This window comes from Xenia sp. Carnegie-2017, unplaced genomic scaffold, assembly GCF_021976095.1.
Source record: "Xenia sp. Carnegie-2017 unplaced genomic scaffold, XeniaSp_v1 HiC_scaffold_21, whole genome shotgun sequence".
In the NCBI taxonomy this organism is placed as follows: domain Eukaryota; kingdom Metazoa; phylum Cnidaria; class Anthozoa; order Malacalcyonacea; family Xeniidae; genus Xenia; species Xenia sp. Carnegie-2017.
Genome location: NW_025813484.1, coordinates 7,524,872 through 7,546,055, shown reverse-complemented (window position 1 = coordinate 7,546,055; position 21,184 = coordinate 7,524,872). Strand labels below are relative to the sequence as shown.

General features: G+C 35.6%; 2 protein-coding genes across 2 annotated transcripts; one reads left to right on the top strand and one right to left on the bottom strand.

The window, feature by feature from the left end:
• Nucleotides 1-888: 888 nt before the first annotated feature.
• LOC124443505 (phosphatidylinositide phosphatase SAC2-like) lies at nt 889-20,420 on the bottom strand. Its single transcript, XM_046993958.1, has 31 exons — nt 20,119-20,420; nt 19,878-19,958; nt 19,255-19,391; nt 19,036-19,164; nt 18,740-18,802; nt 18,273-18,398; nt 17,952-18,014; nt 17,365-17,524; nt 17,188-17,255; nt 16,362-16,473; nt 15,857-15,867; nt 15,608-15,646; nt 15,309-15,394; nt 14,738-14,815; nt 14,425-14,545; nt 14,079-14,207; nt 13,731-13,801; nt 12,976-13,019; nt 12,520-12,718; nt 10,924-10,998; nt 10,489-10,562; nt 10,290-10,415; nt 10,051-10,138; nt 6,286-9,516; nt 5,959-6,058; nt 5,177-5,243; nt 4,902-5,073; nt 3,381-3,460; nt 2,860-2,921; nt 2,694-2,779; nt 889-1,711 (listed from the first exon to the last, which is right to left on the bottom strand). Exons 1-24 carry the CDS (start codon nt 20,213-20,215, stop codon nt 8,187-8,189), a joined length of 3,507 nt encoding a protein of 1,168 aa, XP_046849914.1. The 5' UTR covers nt 20,216-20,420; the 3' UTR covers nt 889-1,711; nt 2,694-2,779; nt 2,860-2,921; nt 3,381-3,460; nt 4,902-5,073; nt 5,177-5,243; nt 5,959-6,058; nt 6,286-8,186.
• On the top strand, nt 6,021-8,075 carry LOC124444919 (beta-2 adrenergic receptor-like). Its single transcript, XM_046995610.1, has one exon. The coding sequence runs from the start codon at nt 6,021-6,023 to the stop codon at nt 7,227-7,229; it is 1,209 nt and encodes a 402-aa protein (XP_046851566.1). The 3' UTR covers nt 7,230-8,075.
• Nucleotides 20,421-21,184: the final 764 nt, after the last annotated feature.

Here is a 21,184-nt window from a genome sequence, read left to right as displayed (position 1 = left end):
TTGTTTAGTCAGAAACACTTGACATGTTTTAAACGGTTTTCCAATTCACCCGGCTGGCCGAGTGGTAAAGATGTCGGTGCAGTGCTCTCACCTTCTCCGGTTCAAGACCATCTAAGGTTCAAGACCTTCTCCTTTTCTTTCGCTTCACATTGAAAAAATTTAACAAATACTCCAAAAAACATAAAGCTTTCGATGATGAGCGGTTAGCTCAACTGGCCGATGTTGGGCGTTTAGTTCGACATCAATGACCTCCGGTGCACAAGATCCTTGGTTCGCCCCTCTGCCAACACACTTGGCAGGTGTACGCGGCGGATGTGGAAGACAGAAAGTAGAACTGAGGAACGAGTGCCTGGAAGTAAGAAAGGGATGATTAGGGCGTTCTGTTTGCTCTTGGGTTTCCTAACTTTTCAAAATTAAAAAAAAAAACTCCCTGATCACAGGGAGTCATAAAAAAATTTGAGCAAAAGACTTAGTTTTTTTAAGAGTGGTTTTTTGCATGGGATCCTATCTTTTTTTTTCTTCGCTCTCCTTCTCATCGGAGAGCGTTTTTTTCTGAATTTATACTAAGTGTCGCATTCCATTCTCTAAAAACTCAGTAATAGAAATGCCCTTTTTGCACTGTTAACCAGCATTATTTCCTCATTTCTTAGCTCAACCTAGATTTAACTATACCTTATTACAGACAGGGTTTGAACCTCCACTTTGCAACCTCGAAAGGTTGTGTCTTGTAGTAGACCAGAGAGTTCGTTGGAGACTAATGCTCAATTTAATGTGCCATTCCTGCTTTGTAATAATTAATGCAAAAAAAAAATGAACTTTAAAGGTCTCGAATCAAAATCATAGCAGATCACTTCCAGCAAAAGATAAAGCAACAAATCAAAAATCATATTCGTTGTCGAGTGTTGATAAAGAGTGAAAAAGTAGTACAAATATATACATTTATATTAATCTTAGTTTGGTAATACATTAGCAATACATTTATAGTTACTTATGTCGGCTTTTGAAAAAGATGGAGACAAGTAAGTCTTTCAAAAGCAGCACGTTTTCTTACGGCTAAGCAAGCAGCACGTTTTCTTACGGCTAAGCTTTATTAATCCAATAGCACTTGTCGTAGTTAAATATGAGGAAGACATATTTCTGGCTTGACGTTGGTGGAGGCTTTAAAGCAGCCGATAACTTGTCTTCTTTTAACTTTTATATAACATACATTGAAAATGAATTTTCCTATCGTTCCAATTTTGGGGTGTATTCTTTAGATGTCGATTTCACGAGTCATATCCTACATTTCAATGGATCATGACACTTATAACATATCACCGCATATTTGACAACGCAGCCATATTATCTCTAAACATTGTGTCGAGGAAATCGGATTCTGTAAAAAACAATCTGCATAGTCTTCATAGCGTTCTTGTTTTTAGCGTTACGCTATCACTCAATTCCATAGCTTTTATACAAACTGTAGGCTTATCAAATGCTTAGATTTCGTCTGATATATCCATTGACATTTGGTTTGTCTGGTAGACGTTGTTAACTCGTGGTAATTCCGCTTTGATAGTTAATAATTTATGTTCAATCCACGTTAAGAACCCCTTCCAGTGACAGAATAATTCTCTCTCAACATGGTCTCTCTCAACATAAACGTTAACGTGGTCTCTCCCTTGTATCCTTGCCATTGCACTTGTTCCTGCTGTTTCTGTTCCGATTTAGTCTAGGCAGATTTATAAGTGGAATTTATGTTCTTACATGCATTATTATGCATGCATTAACGAAAACAGATTAATCCTACAGTACAAAGTTTTCTGTCTTTATAACAATGATTATTCTTGCATCTTACGGGTTTTTCATTCATTGCTATTGTTGTTGTGAAGGTTTGAATTGTTTATCTGATTTATGTAATTAATTTTTGCTTCGTATCATTGATTTTCACTCATATATACTTACATGTAGCACAGGGTTATAAAAACACATCAAATAATATAATCGACCAATTGTTATAATTTCAATGCTTGATCACGATTAATCCTACGCGTGTACATTATTCCAAATATTTTGCTGTGAGAAATAATATCAAATTCTTAGGAACAGAAAAAATTTTTGTACTGGAAACAAAGATATGTAATATATGCTTGCATGTATAGCTGAAAGAAAACGATGAAGCATTGACGTTATAACAATAAGTGCATTTCTAAAGTTCGCCTTTTGCACACGCCCGGTATATTGTTCTTTCTGTTTACACATGTAATGTTGGCTGGGTTTAAATGATTTGCTCTTAACTAATCTAAACGTGACCAATCACAGAGTAACTAATGTAGACGTAACCAATCACAAAGTAACTAATGTAACGTGACCAATCACAGAGAATCTCGCATATGAGACATTTTCTATACCTTGGTACTAATGACGATTTCTTGTTGCTCATTACTGAGGTGAAAGATTGAACAGTTTATAAATACAACTGTCATTGTTTCGTCCCATTGATTTTCACTTCACGAAATATATGATAAGTGTTCTTTTGAAAGCACTTACAACTATCTTTCATCAATGAATCTTTACGGGAAAGCGAAGAGTTGACGAAATACATGATAAGTGTTCTTTTGAAAGCACTTACAACTATCTTTCATCAATGAATCTTTACGGGAAAGCGAAGAGTTGACGAAATATATGACAAGTGTTCTTTTGAAAGCACTTACAATTATCTTTCATCAATGAATCTTTACGGTAAAGCGAAAAGTTGGCATTGAATGTTATGCGGATAATAGAACATAGGGACGGATATCTTGTAAAAACAAAAATTAAAACGTTAGTCTTGAGAAAACAGTTAATCTATTATTCTTGATAGCTATTCTGTTGGTGTACCTTTTCTTTGGTGACTTTTCATTTCTCAAAACTTTCTTTTCTTCTTTTTCCCAGTGATAACCCTAAAAACACCAGTTTATTTGATTGAAGCAGTCAATATTTACGTACATCACGCTCCAAACTCTCTTCAGTAATTTCAGATTTGAAAAACTCCTATTCTCGGTTTCAACGTGTGACTATCAGCGCTTTCTTTGCATCTGCCATAACCGCTATTATCCATATATGTTCCTTGTGGTACGCGATCTGGTCTATCCCTTACAAATCTTCAAACTCATGCTATCCATTAACTATCTTTTAATTCTTTTCTCTCGTTATTTGAGATTGTTAGTTTAACTTTTTACCTCCTTCCATCTTTAAATCTGTTCTCCTAATAACGAACTAAAGGAGTGAGGTGTTAGCTAATAATGAACGCAAAATTATTCTTGCTTTAATCTGTCTTTCTCTTCTGACGACATTCCCATCTTTCCTATCTCCTCCAACTTTTCATCCCTTATTATCCCTGATTGTATCACATGTTTTACCTGTTTCATCATCGCGGGTAGTCCTCTCTCGTTTCTTGTCGAGATTTGTTGAATTTTCGCCGTATTTAACAAAACCCATTCTGAAAGAGAATGACGCGTATTTCAGGCTGGCATTAAAACTAGTCAAGCGAAGAAAATATTTGACGATTTTGCTGATTGGGAATATATATTATGAAAGGCCTGTAGAAAACTTTTAAAAGAACTACTAAACGCAATGTTATTTAAGACAATCTTAAATTTCAAGAAGTGGAGTATTTAAAATTTTAAATTATTATTATATAAATACTCATGACGATCATTTAAACTGGAAAATATAATTCAATATCAGCGATAGATACACAAATAGAGCACATCAAAACGTTTGTCGTCAATATGTATGATATTTTATAACAGAGCTGTTTGGTCCCTGCACTTTCTTGTAGCCAGATATAGTTTGAAAAGTCGACAAATTTCATACAAAAAACCCCCGTAAAGTCATTGCCTGAGCCTGCTTTACCTATAGCGCAATGATATAACATACATAGCTATGAACTATAGGGGGATCTCTAACAAAGGAAACGGAGATTGACAGAGCTTCAGATATTAGTAATTGACCAGAGAGAATCATGAAACATAACATACAACTGAATGTGAATTTTTTCACTAGAAATATTCGTTAAAGAGATCTTTTTATTAACTCGATGCGCAGTAAAGGCATTTGAAATAAACGACAATATTTCTCATAGTTTAAATGATTGCAATTAAAATTTACGTAATAACAATTAAAGCCATGAAAAGTGTCGTCGTTTATTTGAAATGTCAATACGAATCATCTGCAATAAAGGATCAATATAATTCTTAAAAGAAAGTATCAAGAAAGATCCAAATGAGGGCAAAAAGCACAAAAAAGGACCACATCGTTTCATCAACCCTCAACAAACTAAATATAAATATATAGGTCTTTATAATTTTGGAAATTATGATAATGTATTCCATGAGTCGCGTTCGTGTCACCAAAAAAAAGTGACAGGAAGTGTATATACAATGTGTCAATAACTACCTATCGAAATGAGCCGCATCGCCTTACCTAATGAATTGCATTGCGAGGTAAAACTACATAATATTTATGGCAATTTATAACACCTGTTTGTAAAGATTCATACTGGAAGAGGTGAGAAAATACATGTACTATGTTTTGCTATGGAAAATGCGACCGTCCGTGTTGTATATCTTTATTTGTGCAATAATACGTGATGTCGTGTCTGCGGCATAAATAGATATAATCCATATTAAATTTAGTCCACACTAAGACATGTACAATTGTCATGTCGATGTACAGTTCGGTAAACATTTTGATGTTATTTAGATTAAGATAGGTTCTTACGCCTGTATAGGGTCCACGTTTTATTTGGTAAATTTTATCCGGCCTTCTCTTAAAATTGACGATTAAATTATTTTCATTCGATTATCTATTACAAATGTAGCAAAATGTTCACTTCCTGTTTTCATATGATGATCAAGATGTGATCTAAATTAACTCACCGCACATTGTAGGCTATTATGACTTGTCACATTTGGCAGAAACTCTTTCTTCAGTTAATGATGGCGATTCAGACATTCGTGCCGTCAACGTCACTCGCACAACATATTGAATAATTTGATTCCGCTTGGAAAGGCTTCTTTTTGTAAACAACAGCCTTACAGCCATGTTTTGCTAGTTAGGGAAATGTTCCAGATAAAATAGTGTATAATAGGCGGAGTAATTCCTGTATAAGTGATACAAGCTGCTATTAATACAAAAAGATTATTATCAATACCAATCTATGAAAGAATCGCTGAACAGGTTGCTCGGTTCCAATGCTCGCTTTTAGCAATTCTTTAATTCTGAAATTTAATAAATTTTTATATTAAGGCATTTTATATATATTATTACGTTCTCTCATCGGGAAGTCCATTTCTTCATAAAGCTAGCATGCGTAAGCGTATTATTGTAGCCTTATCAAGCTGTGGATTTTACGTGGGCATATTTTGTGGGAGATATATGTTCAATCGTGCATCAAAATAAAGAAAATGTTTACTTTCTGATGGCAATTAACGAGTTCCAGAAATGTGTCTGAAAATGCCATCGTAAACTGTGAGGGATAGCTTACGCCAACAGCAACAAATATTGTGCATCAGGCAACCTCAAACATAGGAAAGATGGACTTGCATCTCACGTAACCTCACAAGAATATATGATTTTAGGGAATTTAACGCTTTACAAAAATCAAACGATTTGACCAAATTCAAAATTTTTTTCTCAAAGAGGCTTAAGTCATAGACAGATTTGATGTTGCTAAAAAATTTTTTTGTGGAAGGGGCACTTTACACCTTTTTGACAAGCAGGATTATTTTGGTGTAAATTCGTGTAATCGGATCAAATGCTTATTCAAGAATAGCATCGAAATGTTCCAGCGTTATATTGATGATTTTCTCTACGTGAATTTGCCAATGTGAAGATATATATTTTTTAGAATTACATGAACCAAATTACAGACATTACTTATTGTATGTTTTTTTCTTTCTGTGCTGAATAAGAAGATGTTAAAATAGTACAAACCTTCAATCGAAGGACACTTCCTAGAATCCCGTAGCGGCAGTCGATGGTAACCTTCCTTAACCATGAATTTCGAAGTCAACATCTCGGGATGTCTTGTCCCCTTTCGAAATTGCACCAAAAACAAAACGAGCACAATAAATTTCACACATTGGGGAGAAATCTGTCAGAAATATTTCTACGAATGTAATAATAATTCTGACAGAGAGAATTCAACTTTAATAAATATCACACATTGGGTAGAAATCTGTGAGAAATATTTCAACGAATGTAATAATGATTCTGACAGAGAAAATACAACTTTATCGGCGACGATAAACAGAAACTTACCTGCGTACGTTCTGGTTATCATAATACTCATCGCTTTCTCTAGTCTTTTGACCAATGGTTTCGTGTGTCTCGTCTACACGTTCTCGCTAGAAATACGGACTGCCAAGCACTATTTCATCGTCAATCTTGGAGTAGCAGATATTTTCATCGCTTTAGTAGGAATACCTTTTTATCTTACGGAGTACATGGATTGGGATGATAGAACTTTATGTCAGATTGGCGCCATGATTGACGTCATGTGCTCTACCAATTCCATCATGAGTTTCGTTTTGATAAGCGTAGAGCGATACACGGCGGTAAAATGGCCGCTAAGATACCAAACCATAGTAACCAGGAACCGTTGCTTGGCCGGGTTGATCTCAGTGTGGATTTACTCGCTTCTCGTAATGCTGGCGTCCCGGATACCAATTGGTAAATTCCACATGAATCACTGTAGCTTCTTCACAAAGGAATATCTCATCGCCACCAGCTTTACAAGTTTTCTCTTTCCACTTTTCGTAATGGTTCTCGTTTATGGCTGGATCTTCAAGGTCGCAAAGAGACATTCTCGGAAAATTAATTACACTCTCAAAAGTAAATTGGATCGAGTAAGACGCGAGTACAAGGCGGCAAAAACTTTTTCGATCATCATCGGCGCTTTTCTCATCTGCTATCTTCCGCTTTTCGTCTACATATGGTTGTTTCACGTGAGAAATGAAAAGGTTCCGTTCATCGAGTTGTTTTATATCGTCAATATACTGCGTTATCTCAATGGATTTATCAATCCATTGATATATGTTGGAATAAACAAAGAATTTCGACGAAGTGCGTTTAAAATACTCAACAAAATTGTACCACATCGGAAACCTAAGAAAAAGGAAACAGCGAACGATATTTCACAGACGTTGGAAGATGTAGCGGGCAGTAGATCGGGTACTGATTTCTTGGAAATGAAAAATATGTAGAGATTACAGTCATGGAAACAATCATTTAGATGGTACCAGATATCCATGTGAGCCACGCCGTTCGCTTCGTGGAATTCTCTTCGTCTATTTCATCTTCATAAAAATCTTTAAATCTGACGTGATCTTGGAAAATTGACGAGTTTTTCAATGTAGGATCCATGCAGCGTTGGTCAAAACAAATACTATTAGCTCGATTTTAAATTCGAAGTACCTTCAGAACAACACTATTGGTTACCCATGCCTTGAAAAAGGTTTTTATCAATGGATTTGCTTGCATCTGAAGTGTATGGAAATGTACTAGGCTTTACCGTCAAATATCAGCAATCATAGCAATGAAAACTAGACTTCTGAAAAAAATCAGTTTTTGCGGAAATGTACTAAGTTTTACCGTCAAGTATCAGCAATCATAGCAATGAAAACTAGACTTCTGAAAAAAATCAGTTTTTGCGGAAATGTACTAGGTTTTACCGTCAAGTATCAGCAATCATAGCAATGAAAACTAGACTTCTGAAAAAAATCAGTTTTTGCGGCTAACTGTTGCGTGAAAAGCAATGCTTCTGTGTGCAGCGGTGTAACAGTAATTTGTCCAATTTTTTTAAATACACAAAAGATTTAGATTTAGCTGTAAAATTAAATAATTGTTCGTTTTCTTTGTTCGTACATAACTACATATTAACAGCAGTTGAAATCTGTCCGTTCAAACTTTTCAAGCCGACCGTTGAACCGTTAATGAATGATGAAGTAATTATTCAAATAATTCCTAATTATATGTACAGCAGTAAATTTCTCGTGAAATATTTAAGGTTAAAAATGACTGTGTTAAATAAAAAATCATACTATAATCAATTCACTTGTGCATGTTTTATAAAAAGAGCCCGCGTTAGCTTTAGTGACGTTTGTGTTTATAAACACGTGATTTTCGATGATGTCATGTACAGTAAAGGTTTAACGACATCATCATATTTGAATAATTCTTGTTCGACATCCACTGCCTTCAATAACTTTCCTCCAATCTCTTTTCTGATCTGCTCGCTGGGCGCGGTTGGATAGTCCGGCGAATTTATTTTTCAATTCCGGAATGAGCGCCCTACGTTTTTCCTGGGCTGTTGCTAAAGTGTTGCGCTTTCCATCGGATTGCGTCGGTTCCGAAGTGCTTGCGGAACCTTCCGACTGCAATCTTATCTCGGGAGTGTTGACTTTCTCTTCATTCTTTCGGAATTTCATCGAAACAGTTGCAAGTCGATTTCTTATGTTCCTTTTAATGTCTGACCCCAAACCGGAAGCGATCTGCGTCTCCTCTGTCTCAATACTTTGAGCAACAGAACTATCTGCGCTATTGTCAATTTTATCGTCTGAACTTTGATTTTCAGATTGATCAGAACTAACAGTTTCATTGACGTGATTAATATCGCTCACGAGTTGACTTTTCTCGTTAGAAACATTTAACCCTAGTGAGACAGTATTTTCCACGTTCGGTGCTTTCGTTATTTTTCCAGAAATTTCGCGCTCAATGCTCTCTTCGCCAGAGCAAGCATTGTTCGAAATCGCTGAATTATCAGATTTTCCGAAATGATTTTCTTTTTCTAAATTCTCATTGTAATTATTCGGTGATACTGAGAGATCGTTCAAGACGTCCTCTTTCTTAGATAACTCAATCTGGGATACCTCAATCTGAGGTGAATCCATTTGAGATAAATCCGATGATTCGTTCATCGAAGAAGTAAAACTACTATGAAGATTACCTTTATCATCCTGCTTGGTATCCAGATTACCTTTATCATCCTGCTTAGAGTCCAGATTACCTTTATCATCCTGCTTGGTTTCCAGATTACCTTCATCATCTTGCTTTGTATCCAGATTACCTTTATCATCTTGCTTTGTATCCAGATTACCTTTATCATCCTGCTTCGTATCCAGATTACCTTTATCATCTTGCTTTGTATCCAGATTACCTTTATCATCCTGCTTAGAGTCCAGATTACCTTTATCATCCTGCTTGGTATCCAGATTACATTTATCATCTTGCTTTGTGTCCAGATTACCTTTATCATCCTGCTTTGTATCCAGACAATCTTTATCATCTTGCTCTACGTCTTTCTGTTCGGTACATCCAGAAGAGACTTCTTTAGAAGATGGAATATCCCCAAGATTTGCAGGGGCGGATGCCGAGTGGTGGATTTGGGGAGGTTTAATTGCAGAAGATTTTTTTCTGCGAAATGGACTACCAGGCACACATGGTCGAGATTTGTACGATAGTTGAATAACTTCATGAGGTTTGCTTTTCTTTCTGCGAGATACGTTTAAATCAATTCAAATGAACAAAAACCTTTGAAAAATTTCAAAGTACACTTGCAATAACGAGTATAGAATCTACTATAGCATTTTTCACCACACACAAAACAAGTACAATAGATTCTGTATTCGCAAGTTCTTGTGACAAATTTTCTAAAGACCGACAGAAAATACCTGTCTTTAAAGTGCGGATTGCTCGAAGGCCGAATAGCGCTATCCACTGGATAGCGATATTTTTCTCAAAGTTTAAAAAATCTCTTATAAGAGAAAAATATACGATTTGAAACGTGCAATCACTGAAATAAAATATTGTTTGGAAGATTAAAAAATTTCTTTGTCGTAAGAAAAATAAAAACACCTTTTTTACAAGTTTGAAAATTTTTGCTATCCAATGGATAACGCTATCCAGGCTTCGTGCAACCGACCTCTGGAGATTTCTAGCAAAATATCACACTAAAGCATCTCACATTTAGTTACAAGTTGTAGTAGCCGCGACAGGTAGCCATGGATTGATAAAATTTAAACTCACTTGTTTATCTTGCACTCTGTAATCTTAAACTTGACATTTGAAGCCTCTGCCGCTATTTTAAATTCGTCTATAATTTCATTTAGGACATCTAAACGAGCAAAAAGACTAATATTAACTCACGAAAATGACCGTTCACATGGAAATATCAGAATAATATGATTCTCCCGAAATATTTGTAAAGATTACATGTTGAATCGAGTCGTAGCTATTTGCGTAATAGAAAACTGTGAAAAACATACCTTTATCTTCGTCGATTGTTCGATTCTTTAAGAGTTTAAAAGTGTGGAAATATCCACTGTCGTTTTTGTTGCGATAATAAAGTCTTATGGCGGAATGAACTGAAGATTTATTGATCATATCGGGACCTGAATGAATGAAAAATAACGGCGATTTTCGATTGACATCGTGGAATAACGTCAAAAAAATTAATGATCGTACCTAGCTCAATTTTTTCCAAATTTTCCAAAAGTTGAAACTCATATTGATTAACACATTCTTCTTCTTCGTTGTAACTATTAAAATATTTTCAAAATGAAAACCACGGCAAACATTAGACTTGCCGTCTAATGTTTGTTTTTTTTTGATATGAACTGTACAAACTCAGAAGACCTCGTATCGCTTAAAAGTATCGCTCGCTGCATGCGATATGCTTGCCAAATCATAACAATTCTAATAACAAGCTGTTGATATAGCAAATGCAAAACATCTGTTGAAACTGTCCGGCATTCTATGTCTAACTTAGCTCTACAAAGTGATCTAGGAGCTTTGAAACTTTACAAGAAAATATGTTGGCTATATGCGTCAAGTTTTACACTAGATGGGAAAACAAGGTTTAAAATAACGATACACAAACTACACACACATAAAGAATACCTGGCTATATAGAATCCTCTTTTAGAAAGCAATAAAACTTTTTCTTGTTCATAATCATAACCATCTCCGTCCAATCTATGCGTAAAATAAAGAGTAGAATGCCATGCAGCAAAACTTCTAGTTAGTCGAAACTTCTAGTAAACACTACTTTATACGTACATGCTATTTGTATATCAAAAAACCCAGTCTAGAATGCTATGCAGTTAGTCGAAACTTCTAGTAAACACTACTTTATACGTAAATGCTATTTGTATATCAAAAAACCCAGTCTAGAATGCTATGCAGTTAGTCGAAACTTCTAGTAAACACTACTTTATACGTACATGCTATTTGTATATCAAAAAACCCAGTCTAGAATGCCACGCAGTTAGTCAAAACTTCTAGTAAACACTACTTTATACGTACATGCTATTTGTATATCAAAAAACCCAGTCTAGAATGCTATGCAGTTAGTCGAAACTTCTAGTAAACACTACTTTATACGTACATGCTATTTGTATATCAAAAAACCCAGTCTAGAATGCTATGCAGTTAGTCGAAACTTCTAGTAAACACTACTTTATACGTACATGCTATTTGTATATCAAAAAACCCAGTCTAGAATGCCATGCAGTTAGTCGAAACTTCTAGTAAACACTACTTTATACGTACATGCTATTTGTATATCAAAACCCAGTCTAGAATGCCACGCAGTTAGTCAAAACTTCTAGTAAACACTACTTTATACGTACATGCTATTTGTATATCAAAAAACCCAGTCTAGAATGCTATGCAGTTAGTCGAAACTTCTAGTAAACACTACTTTATACGTACATGCTATTTGTATATCAAAAAACCCAGTCTAGAATGCTATGCAGTCAGTCAAAACTTCTAGTAAACACTACTTTATACGTACATGCTATTTGTATATCAAAAAACCCAGTCTAGAATGCCATGCAGTCAGTCAAAACTTCTAGTAAACACTACTTTATACGTACATGCTATTTGTATATCAAAAAACCCAGTCTAGAATGCTATGCAGTTAGTCGAAACTTCTAGTAAACACTACTTTATACGTACATGCTATTTGTATATCAAAAAACCCAGTCTAGAATGCTATGCAGTCAGTCAAAACTTCTAGTAAACACTACTTTATACGTACATGCTATTTGTATAGCAAAAAACCCAGTCTAGAATGCCATGCAGTTAGTCGAAACTTCTAGTAAACACTACTTTATACGTACATGCTATTTGTATATCAAAAAACCCAGTCTAGAATGCCATGCAGTCAGTCAAAACTTCTAGTAAACACTACTTTATACGTACATGCTATTTGTATATCAAAAAACCCAGTCTAGAATGCCATGCAGTTAGTCGAAACTTCTAGTAAACACTACTTTATACGTACATGCTATTTGTATATCAAAAAACCCAGTCTAGCTACAATGATGGACTGAAGTTAAGATTCTCGCAGACTGTGCTAAGATTCTGTTTCGATCAAGTTTTAAATCTCTCACTTTGCAGTAAAATTTACGCACAACCTTTACCACGAGTGAAATCAAAATAAGTTTGAAAGAAAAATACAATATGTTTTAAGGAATGGTGGGTAATGCTTACTCGACAACGGGCTCAATCAACGCCCATCCGCCGATATAGGAATCACCTTCGTGAAGTAATAAAAGACGACACTGATTAACCAATTGGGCAATCCATTCTTCGCGCTGTAGCGTCCATTCTTCGCCAGTGTCTTCTGGCTGCTTCATTGCAGATATTAACAGAGAAATATCTTCAGAAGGTGGAATACCAAGCATGATGTCTTTAAAATGCACAAATACAAAAAATAAGATACACAAGGCTTTCTCTTCAAGAGTAATTTCGAAGCTATATAAGTTTAACTGGGACCAAGTTAGGCTAGGTAATCGGATGTGTGTTCCGTTATTAATGTTCAGTCTTCATTCGTCGGACAAGAAATAGTATAATATTAAACATTAGAAATCTACCTCTTCAAGGCGAAGTTCACGTACGAAGTTCGCGCATGAAAAAAATCAGAAAAAAACGCAGCAAAATTCTTACCTATGACTGTTTGTCTGTATGCTGCCGTAAAGCGGTTCAAATAACTGTAAACGAAAAACGAAATGTTAAGAAGAAAAAGTTTGCGCATAAAAATTTAATATCATCACGAACGGACGAACAGACAGAATGAATTCCAATACAAAAGAAGCAGATGTTTTCAGATTCATGGAATTGTGATGAGTCTGAGCGGAATTCGCCATACGTCTAAACGTTGGATAATTTTCATTGTAACTAAAAACTTAGACAAAACGAAATTGCAATTTTATAAATATTTTTTCGTTTCTTTGGTAGTCGCGAAAAGTCTGGCGATGAAATTTCCACTCCAATAGAAAATACATGCGACGTATCTTTCAACTGTTATATTTGAATAGGATAATGTTATCGCATTAAACCAATTCATCAAATCACTTCATAAAAATAATACCTGAAGCCAGTTAGATATGCAGTATAAAGCCAGCCGCACACTGGTGAACTTGCCGCGCACTTGTTATTCGTGACAAGTGTGATCGAAAAAATTTCCTAGTGCGCGCGTAAGTTTTAAACAACATTTGTCATTCGTGACAGATGAATCAAATATGAGTCGAACGCGTCTGATTCATCTGTCACGAATGACAAATGTTGTTCAAAACTTCCGCGCGCACTAGGAAATTTTGTTTATCACACTTGTCACGAATAACAAGTACGCGCGGCAAGTTTACCAGTGTGCGGCGGGCTTAAGGAAAAGGACACTCAGTTCGAGACCTTACCGAGCTTACCGATTGGCTGAATGGTATCCATCTTTCATCACACCAGTAAATCGCCTCTCGCCAGTCCTCGTAAAATCACCCTGAACAGTGAACAGAATTACTATGGCTATGAGAATTATGATGTTTGAGTTTTTTAATGCGAACTCAAAATCGGCCGTTTCATAACGAATGAAACAGGTTCCATGTGACAACATATGATAGAGCCGTTTTTGACCAATGTCAACCATTCTCAAACGTAGCTGCGTCGTTTCTACTACGAGCATTGCAGATCTCAAATATGTGATGAAAATTTTGTGGTCAGATTATAAAGATTTACAAATCCACAGTATACAACAGTTGGGTGTATATTTTGCTGACCTTCATTGCCGCTGTCCCAGCGTATTGTCTGCTGATGGCATCCCCGTTGTTTGCCCACATATCCTGATACACGTCCCTAATATCACCAGGTAGATCAATCTCAGGCATAATTCGACCGAGCCTACACAACTATGCATAAATAAATCGCACACTACAGTTGCTGGTTTGATCATTGAGGCAAAAATGAATTCTTAAGTTGTGAAAAAATTATGATTTGGAGCCACCGGCATGCTAAACCAAAATCGATGTGATTTTATAGTATGTAAAAGCCTTGAAACTATTTGCTTCGTTTAGTAATGGGGACACAATAAGTGACGTAACGTTGGGACGGAAATTTCAGAAATACCTGCGCTATTAATACACTTCTTGCTAAAGCAGCTTGAACAACGTTGGTACGGTCAAGACAGTCCATACAATTAACGCGAAACACGCCCAGTTGTTCCCAAATCACTCCTCGATTGTCAACCCTACATTACAGAAAATCTTTTAATGAACCGCGCATAAATTAACCCGTGAATATTGATGGCGTTGATGCAGCATCATTGCATGGTGGGTGTGGGTTGCACATAGATTATAGCAAGGTTCTTCTTATAACAATATGACACTTACGACATGTATGTACGGTTGATTATCTGGTTCAAATGCACCGCAAGACTCACCATGAAAATTTCATATCGCCTGTAATACCTTTGACTGCTTCGACCAGTTTCGAAACGTTTTCGAATTTCATGCCGCGACTAACAAGAAAACGCTTCATGTAAATAAACATTTGCAGGGGGTGGTGGTGAATATTTCTGATAATCTTACAGGAATTAAATTTATTTGAGAACAACATAATGACAATTGATAACTTTATAACACAGAACATCGGGCAACTATTAAACAGGTTGCAATTATGTAAGAATATAACAACAGCTTGCGACTAATTATCGAACAACTTGCAACTTTAAAACAAGTGCAACAATACAACAACTTGCAACTTTAAAACAACTGCTACAGTACAACAACTTGCAACTTTAAAACAACTGCAACAATACAACAACTTGCAAATTTAAGACAACTGCAAAAATACAACAACATCAAGTTCGAAACAGCTGAAAATGAAAAACAAATTGCAACTACATACAACATGAAATCGCTTGCATTTACGCAACAATTGCGACCATATAAAAGCTAACAATAGTACAACAAGTGTCGGCCGAGTAACAACTGTAGCAAGCTTCCACTTACCAATATTCGTGAAAATCAAAGGTTACATATGTCAAAAGCGGATTATCGTAGGTAATAATTTGTTCCATGAAAGCATCATAGAGAACCTGTATCGATAGTCAATAATTTGTTTTATATATTTATGAAGAGTATAAAGTTTTCAACTTTCTCAACTTTAAGTATGAAATTCAGAAATATCCACAATAACTTTAGAAGAAACGTGTATAATTTATTTAGGAAGGTACGTACACTTGTTACATGAAAAGGTGTTGACAAAAAATTACGAGCACAATTGTGTATTGTTTTAGGTTTAAATATACCTGCTCTCTACCATTCTGCTCGACCAAATTCACAACAGTCTACAACGAAAAAAAGATCACGCTCAAGCAAACATTTCATTTTGTATCATCATAAATTATCTTGTTACATTTTACAAAATATTTGGACCTAGTGGTATATCAAAAACACTTAAACACAAATAAATCGTGTTGAAATGGAATACGTGTTGCTTACGACATTTTTGTAAAAAGAAAGTTCTTTCTGAAAATGCTTTTTCATGGCGTCACAACTTTGCTTTTATCTATGTGGAATGAAAGGAAAATAAGTTTCATGACAAATCGCCCTCCCAGTTTGACTTGTAAATTTGATGTTATTTCTGAAAGTGCACACTAAACATTCCAGTGTTGGCGTTTTGGTCAAAATATTAAAAATAAGTCATCGTCACATGGCCAAGCGATTATTAACAAATAATATTTGACGTCATCATCTAACAATCTTAATAGACGTGCAAGAGCTAATTTTGCTATAATCAGCGATTTTATTTGACTCCTCTTGAACGATAACCGTTCAGTTCTATTCCAGTCCCTTTATATGAGCACGGTTGGCAGTCAGTCTTTTACACGAGGTTAACATGGCTATGACAAAATGATTACTGCGGCCATTTCATAAGAAGAGTTCCTTTTTGTCCCACATTTCTTTTACTTATTTTAGTAGAGATTGGATTGACAGTCCAGAATTGTTAATCAAATTGAGCTCAAAGGAAAATAAACATATATGAACTGAAATCAAACATACCTCTTTCTAATTTTGGTGGCGGTTTGTACTTCATACCCGTCTGACTCCAGTACAAAGGTATCGATCCCCGCGTTTGAACAAACGACAGACAATGATTGTTGGCATGGACAATCTATAAAAGTGAATGAAATTAATCAACAACAACTGAACAGCACCGTAAAATCTCAGATCCCAAAGACTTACACTAGCGGCACAGTATAGGAACATACAGTAGACCCACTCTACAGAAATTTTTTGTGTAGCGCATATCTTATTACGCATGCGATTAGCATGGTGGCAGCCAGTAAATTGCATTTTTTGACCAATAGGAGCGGAAAGATGGCAAACGGCAGCCAGTAATCTAAATATACAGCACCAAGTTGCGGAGAGAAGTAGGACTACTGTTTGTTTCTATACTGTGCTAGCGGCTTCAAAGCAGCAAATATACCTGTACTAAACTACAATAACATTCCTTATAAGAGTTGCTATATAGTGGATGTATAATAAAGCAAAAACTTTAAAAATTAAAGTACTGTGAAATTTCAATGCATGATCATTATGCTAAGCCCACTGGTGCATTCCAGAGCACGTTTAATACAGTGATGGGAAAAGAAATTATCACAAGTCAATTTCTGAAGCTCTTGTTTTTTAAATTTCTACACCCTGTACTAAGTGCCATATTTCCTCTTTTTTGCCTCAAGCCTCTTTTAACCCCCCCTTCTAATTACCCCCCTCTTGAAAAGCAGCAACACCCCCCGGGGGATGCTAAAAATTGAAGGCACCTAAATTGGGAAGTACGGTACTTTCAACAATATAGTCTAACATCTTATCAAATTAAGAGCAACACCTGTTCCGTTTCGACGTAATTAGCCACATTTCCGTTCTCATCGACACCCCGGCGCTTATACCGTGTTCCTGTTAAAAGAAACGATGACATCACCAACTGTCATTACCCGTTCAAATTTTCGAGACAATGTTAACGTGTCGTAATCAAGTATGATGAGGTTTCTACGCAAGTACGAACCAGCTCGAAAAACGCTACGACGTGAAATCAACAGCAAATCGAACTTCGCAATTTCCGCCATCTCGTCGTTCATGCCAGTGAAAAAATTATCACCATCAAACTTGGCTGACTGAACGTAACCCTGTACGATTGGCACAATCCAATCATTTGCACTGACATCCTACCAATAAGAACGATAAATTTAATTTTGACATGAGCTCCTCTTTTGAAATGCAGTAAAAATATTCGTCATTTTAAACATCACATGTGAAAAAAATTGTAATATTCAATTGTTTGTACATTATTTGAAGGTAGAGATGGATTCACAATGGTTTTCTAAGGGAGGGGGTGCACTAGCTTAGATTAGATTTTTGCGCTCCTTGTTGACGTAGTTACGTTGCACGTCATACTTTTGTTGTTGAATTTTTTGTGGATCTTTTCAACATGATTGGGAGATTTTTGGAAATGTGCTCAGTTAAACACTACCACAAAAGCTTTTGCTTTATTGTTTGGATTGATATTTTGCAGAGATATTGACATCCCTCCTACACCTAAATCCATCTCTACTTAAGCCAAAAGAACTCAGTCGAAATCCCACATTTTCTTACCGTCTCGGTGATCTTAATAATATCCTCGAGCATCGCTTTATTCCAAAAGAATCGTTCATCAGCCTTGAACATAAATCATTCATGTTCTTGTTTTATGGAAATAACAACTACCTGCGTTAGTAGTCGGTCAATGAAAAGTAAAAGCACAAACTTGTAAATTAGTGTGATAAATCTTCAAATGACTTATATAGATTATTCACCAAGCAATGCCAATAAAGTAACACCACTGAATGCCAACTTATGTTTATATAATATGTTAGTAAAATAGTACTACAAAAATGTGCTACTTTTCTGTTGTAATACTGTAGCTAGTAGAATTACCGTCTTCCAAAGAGGCAAGCCTTTGGTTTCCTCTTTTTTCTCAACGATTCGCTGTATGCTATTGGTGATATCACTTTCTTTGCTGTAGTAAAAGGACTGGGAGTCATTGAACATCTTTAAAAGTTCCTGTGACAAAAAGAACTCGAGCATTAGTTACATTGTTAATATGAAGAAGGGCAACTCATGAAATGTTTACATTTCATAGCATTTTACATAGCTTACAATAGTAAGTTGTTACAAGGCACATGTTTGGAAATCTAATCACAAAACTGACAAAACTATAAAATGAAATATAACTACAAAACCATAGGGTTGTATGGAACGGGGGGCTTGGGGAGTAGAGCCCAGTCCCTCATGTTAAAATTCTATGTCAAGGTTGAGAGACTCAGCAGTGGTTAAAAACCTCTGCATAACACCTTCATTTGCATGATTTGCAAGCATTCTTACACTTTCTATCAAAAAATTACCTCTTGGAGTCTTCGTTCTAGCTTTTCAAGTTTTTCTTTATTTGCTTCCTTGTCTGGTATTTTCTATAGCAGCATTGGTATTGTTTTTAACCAAATGATGATAAATTAATTTCCTCATAACAAAGAGTAAACATGTCATTGCATGCATAACCTAGCCAAGGAAATTATGGGACCAGACAAAACAAAAACAGAAAAAGTCATCAACTATACACAGGTAAATTAACACTTGCTAATTGTACAAATCTAATTCTAGATTGATGTTATTTATGTGTTGCATAAACTTGATAAAAATTTACCTGAGAACTGTTCTTGTTTGCCGTGGCTTTACTCCATAGTGATGCGAAATTGTTACTGAATGTTTGCGCTATTTTTGGCTGTGCAGCTGATGTTGGCATTGAACATTCGTCAGCATGTTCATCACCTAACTATGAATGCATGGAGCACAAACAACATCATATAGATAACTTTTTGATGATGGTACTCAAAATGAGCATCTAACCCATAAAAATACGTACTTGAAATTCAATGTCTGGACATTCTTCAGATGAAAGAGGGACAATTGCAACTTTGTCGATGCTATAAATTGGAGCTTCATCCAAAAAACAGCCAACTTCATGTTGCTTGATAATCAAAATCACCTTATCATCAGAACCTTAAATTATTCAATCAAATGTTAAAGCACAAACATGTGAAATTGAAGTACAAAACAACTGAGAAACCTAATAACATCAAAACCTAAAGCTTCCGTCCCAAATCACAGATAAACTAAAATACATGACAAAGATTTTAGCTTAAAATGAATGATTTGAACGCAAGAGTATCGTCATATGCTTTTAGATGTAGACAGCTTAGTGGAGTCCTGAGAAGAACTGTTTTTGTTGATATTGCAACATCCTCAAGATGAGGAAGTCAGAAAAAATTGTGCTAAATCATTACTCCTACATGTTGAAACATCAGTTAACACCAACATCAACAGTCCTTCTAAAGAGTACACACACCTGGACCATCTACATCTACAATCCTGACATATTTAGCTTACAAATGTAGGACATATCCTTCCTTCCTTTGATATAATTATGAAAGAATAAGGAACTTTAGTCAAGCTCCAATCGATGAATGAACAATCTAGCATTCAAACCTGGGAAGAACTTTATCTTTCCAACAATACCAAACACACAGCCCAGGAGTGTAGGTTGAGCAAGATCTCCAATACTTGAAGCTAAAATATTGAAAATGATCAATTTTTCGTCGAATATACAAACAATGATACCGGTAAGTGCCTTATTATTGTCAAACATTTATCAAAATTGGAAACAAACATTTCTTTAACATGACCAACATAAGCAATATTGATTTATTGGTAATAAATATCCTCAAACCTGGTCTGACTTGTATGTCACCGTTGTTTCTGCTACACCATAAACTAGACTGTTCCTTGCTAAGTACATAGAAGTCTTGAGTTTCGTAGAAATTCATCGAATCGAGAAAACGCGTTACTTTGCCTCGTGTAGCACCGAGAACTCAAGAGTCAAGTGCCACTCAATAAGGATGTATTCTAATTGTCAGAGATCGCTTTTGACAAATAATAAATCCTCAATAAGAAATATATAACAGTAACCTTCTCAACTACATACCACACCAAAGATAAACACCGACAATCTGTCAACACCCCTTGCACCCCCCCGTTTCAAAAATTAAAAGAATGCTCACGTCTTCACTCTTTATCAGTCCTGTCGACTGATGTGCCCACCCCAAATAGTTCACTAAAATTATTGAATAAAAAATCATTGTTACTTAATTGCCCTCCCCCCCCTAAATCTTTAATTGCTTTCTATAATGTAAGGAATGTTGTATAACAATGATGGTAATCTATTACGTCACATTTTAAAGCAAAGCAATTGTAAAACAAGTTAGCTTGTTGGATTTCAGTTGATTTCAGACAGCGCCGTTCATAAGAAAAATTTGTCTTTTGACAAATGGTAGTTGTCTGTTGAATGTTTTCATTGTTTTGTTGTCCATATATTTGCCTACCTTTTTCACTACTTTTTTGTCTATCTTCATGTTTATTCTTTATGCTTACCTTTATAACTACCTTTTCGGCTACTTTTCCTTTTTTACAAGCACACGAGCTCTTCTACTCCATGGGATTTAAGACAACTTCAAACAGCAAATTATTGCACCCAGTGAAATTAGCAAAGTGATTATATATAGGCATGAAAATTAATTGTAACAATTTGCTAATCTCCAATAGTATTCTTTTTTATACACTTTGAATTCGTAAAATGTAAATTGTAAGTGTAAGGTATTAGCTGGGTAAAATCAATAAACAATAAAATTCGTTCAGTCTCTCAAATAAAGTAGGTATAATCTTGTTCGCTTTGTCGTGCATTCTATGAGTCCGATGCACTAAGATGTTAGTGACGTGAAGTTTTTCTACGCGTTGCT

What these genes read in the sequence shown, in the direction of transcription:
- LOC124444919 (XM_046995610.1), top strand. Translation starts at nt 6,021, where the DNA reads ATGAATTTCGAAGTCAACATCTCGGGATGTCTTGTCCCCTTTCGAAAT.
- LOC124443505 (XM_046993958.1), bottom strand. Translation starts at nt 20,215, where the DNA reads ATGAATTTCTACGAAACTCAAGACTTCTATGTACTTAGCAAGGAACAG. An exon ending in ATACAGACAAACAGTCATAG is followed by an intron (nt 12,719 to 12,975) that starts GTAAGAATTTTG and finishes TGCATTTTAAAG; the next exon opens with ACATCATGCTTGGTATTCCA. An exon ending in ACAGAGTGCAAGATAAACAA is followed by an intron (nt 9,517 to 10,050) that starts GTGAGTTTAAAT and finishes CGTATCTCGCAG; the next exon opens with AAAGAAAAGCAAACCTCATG.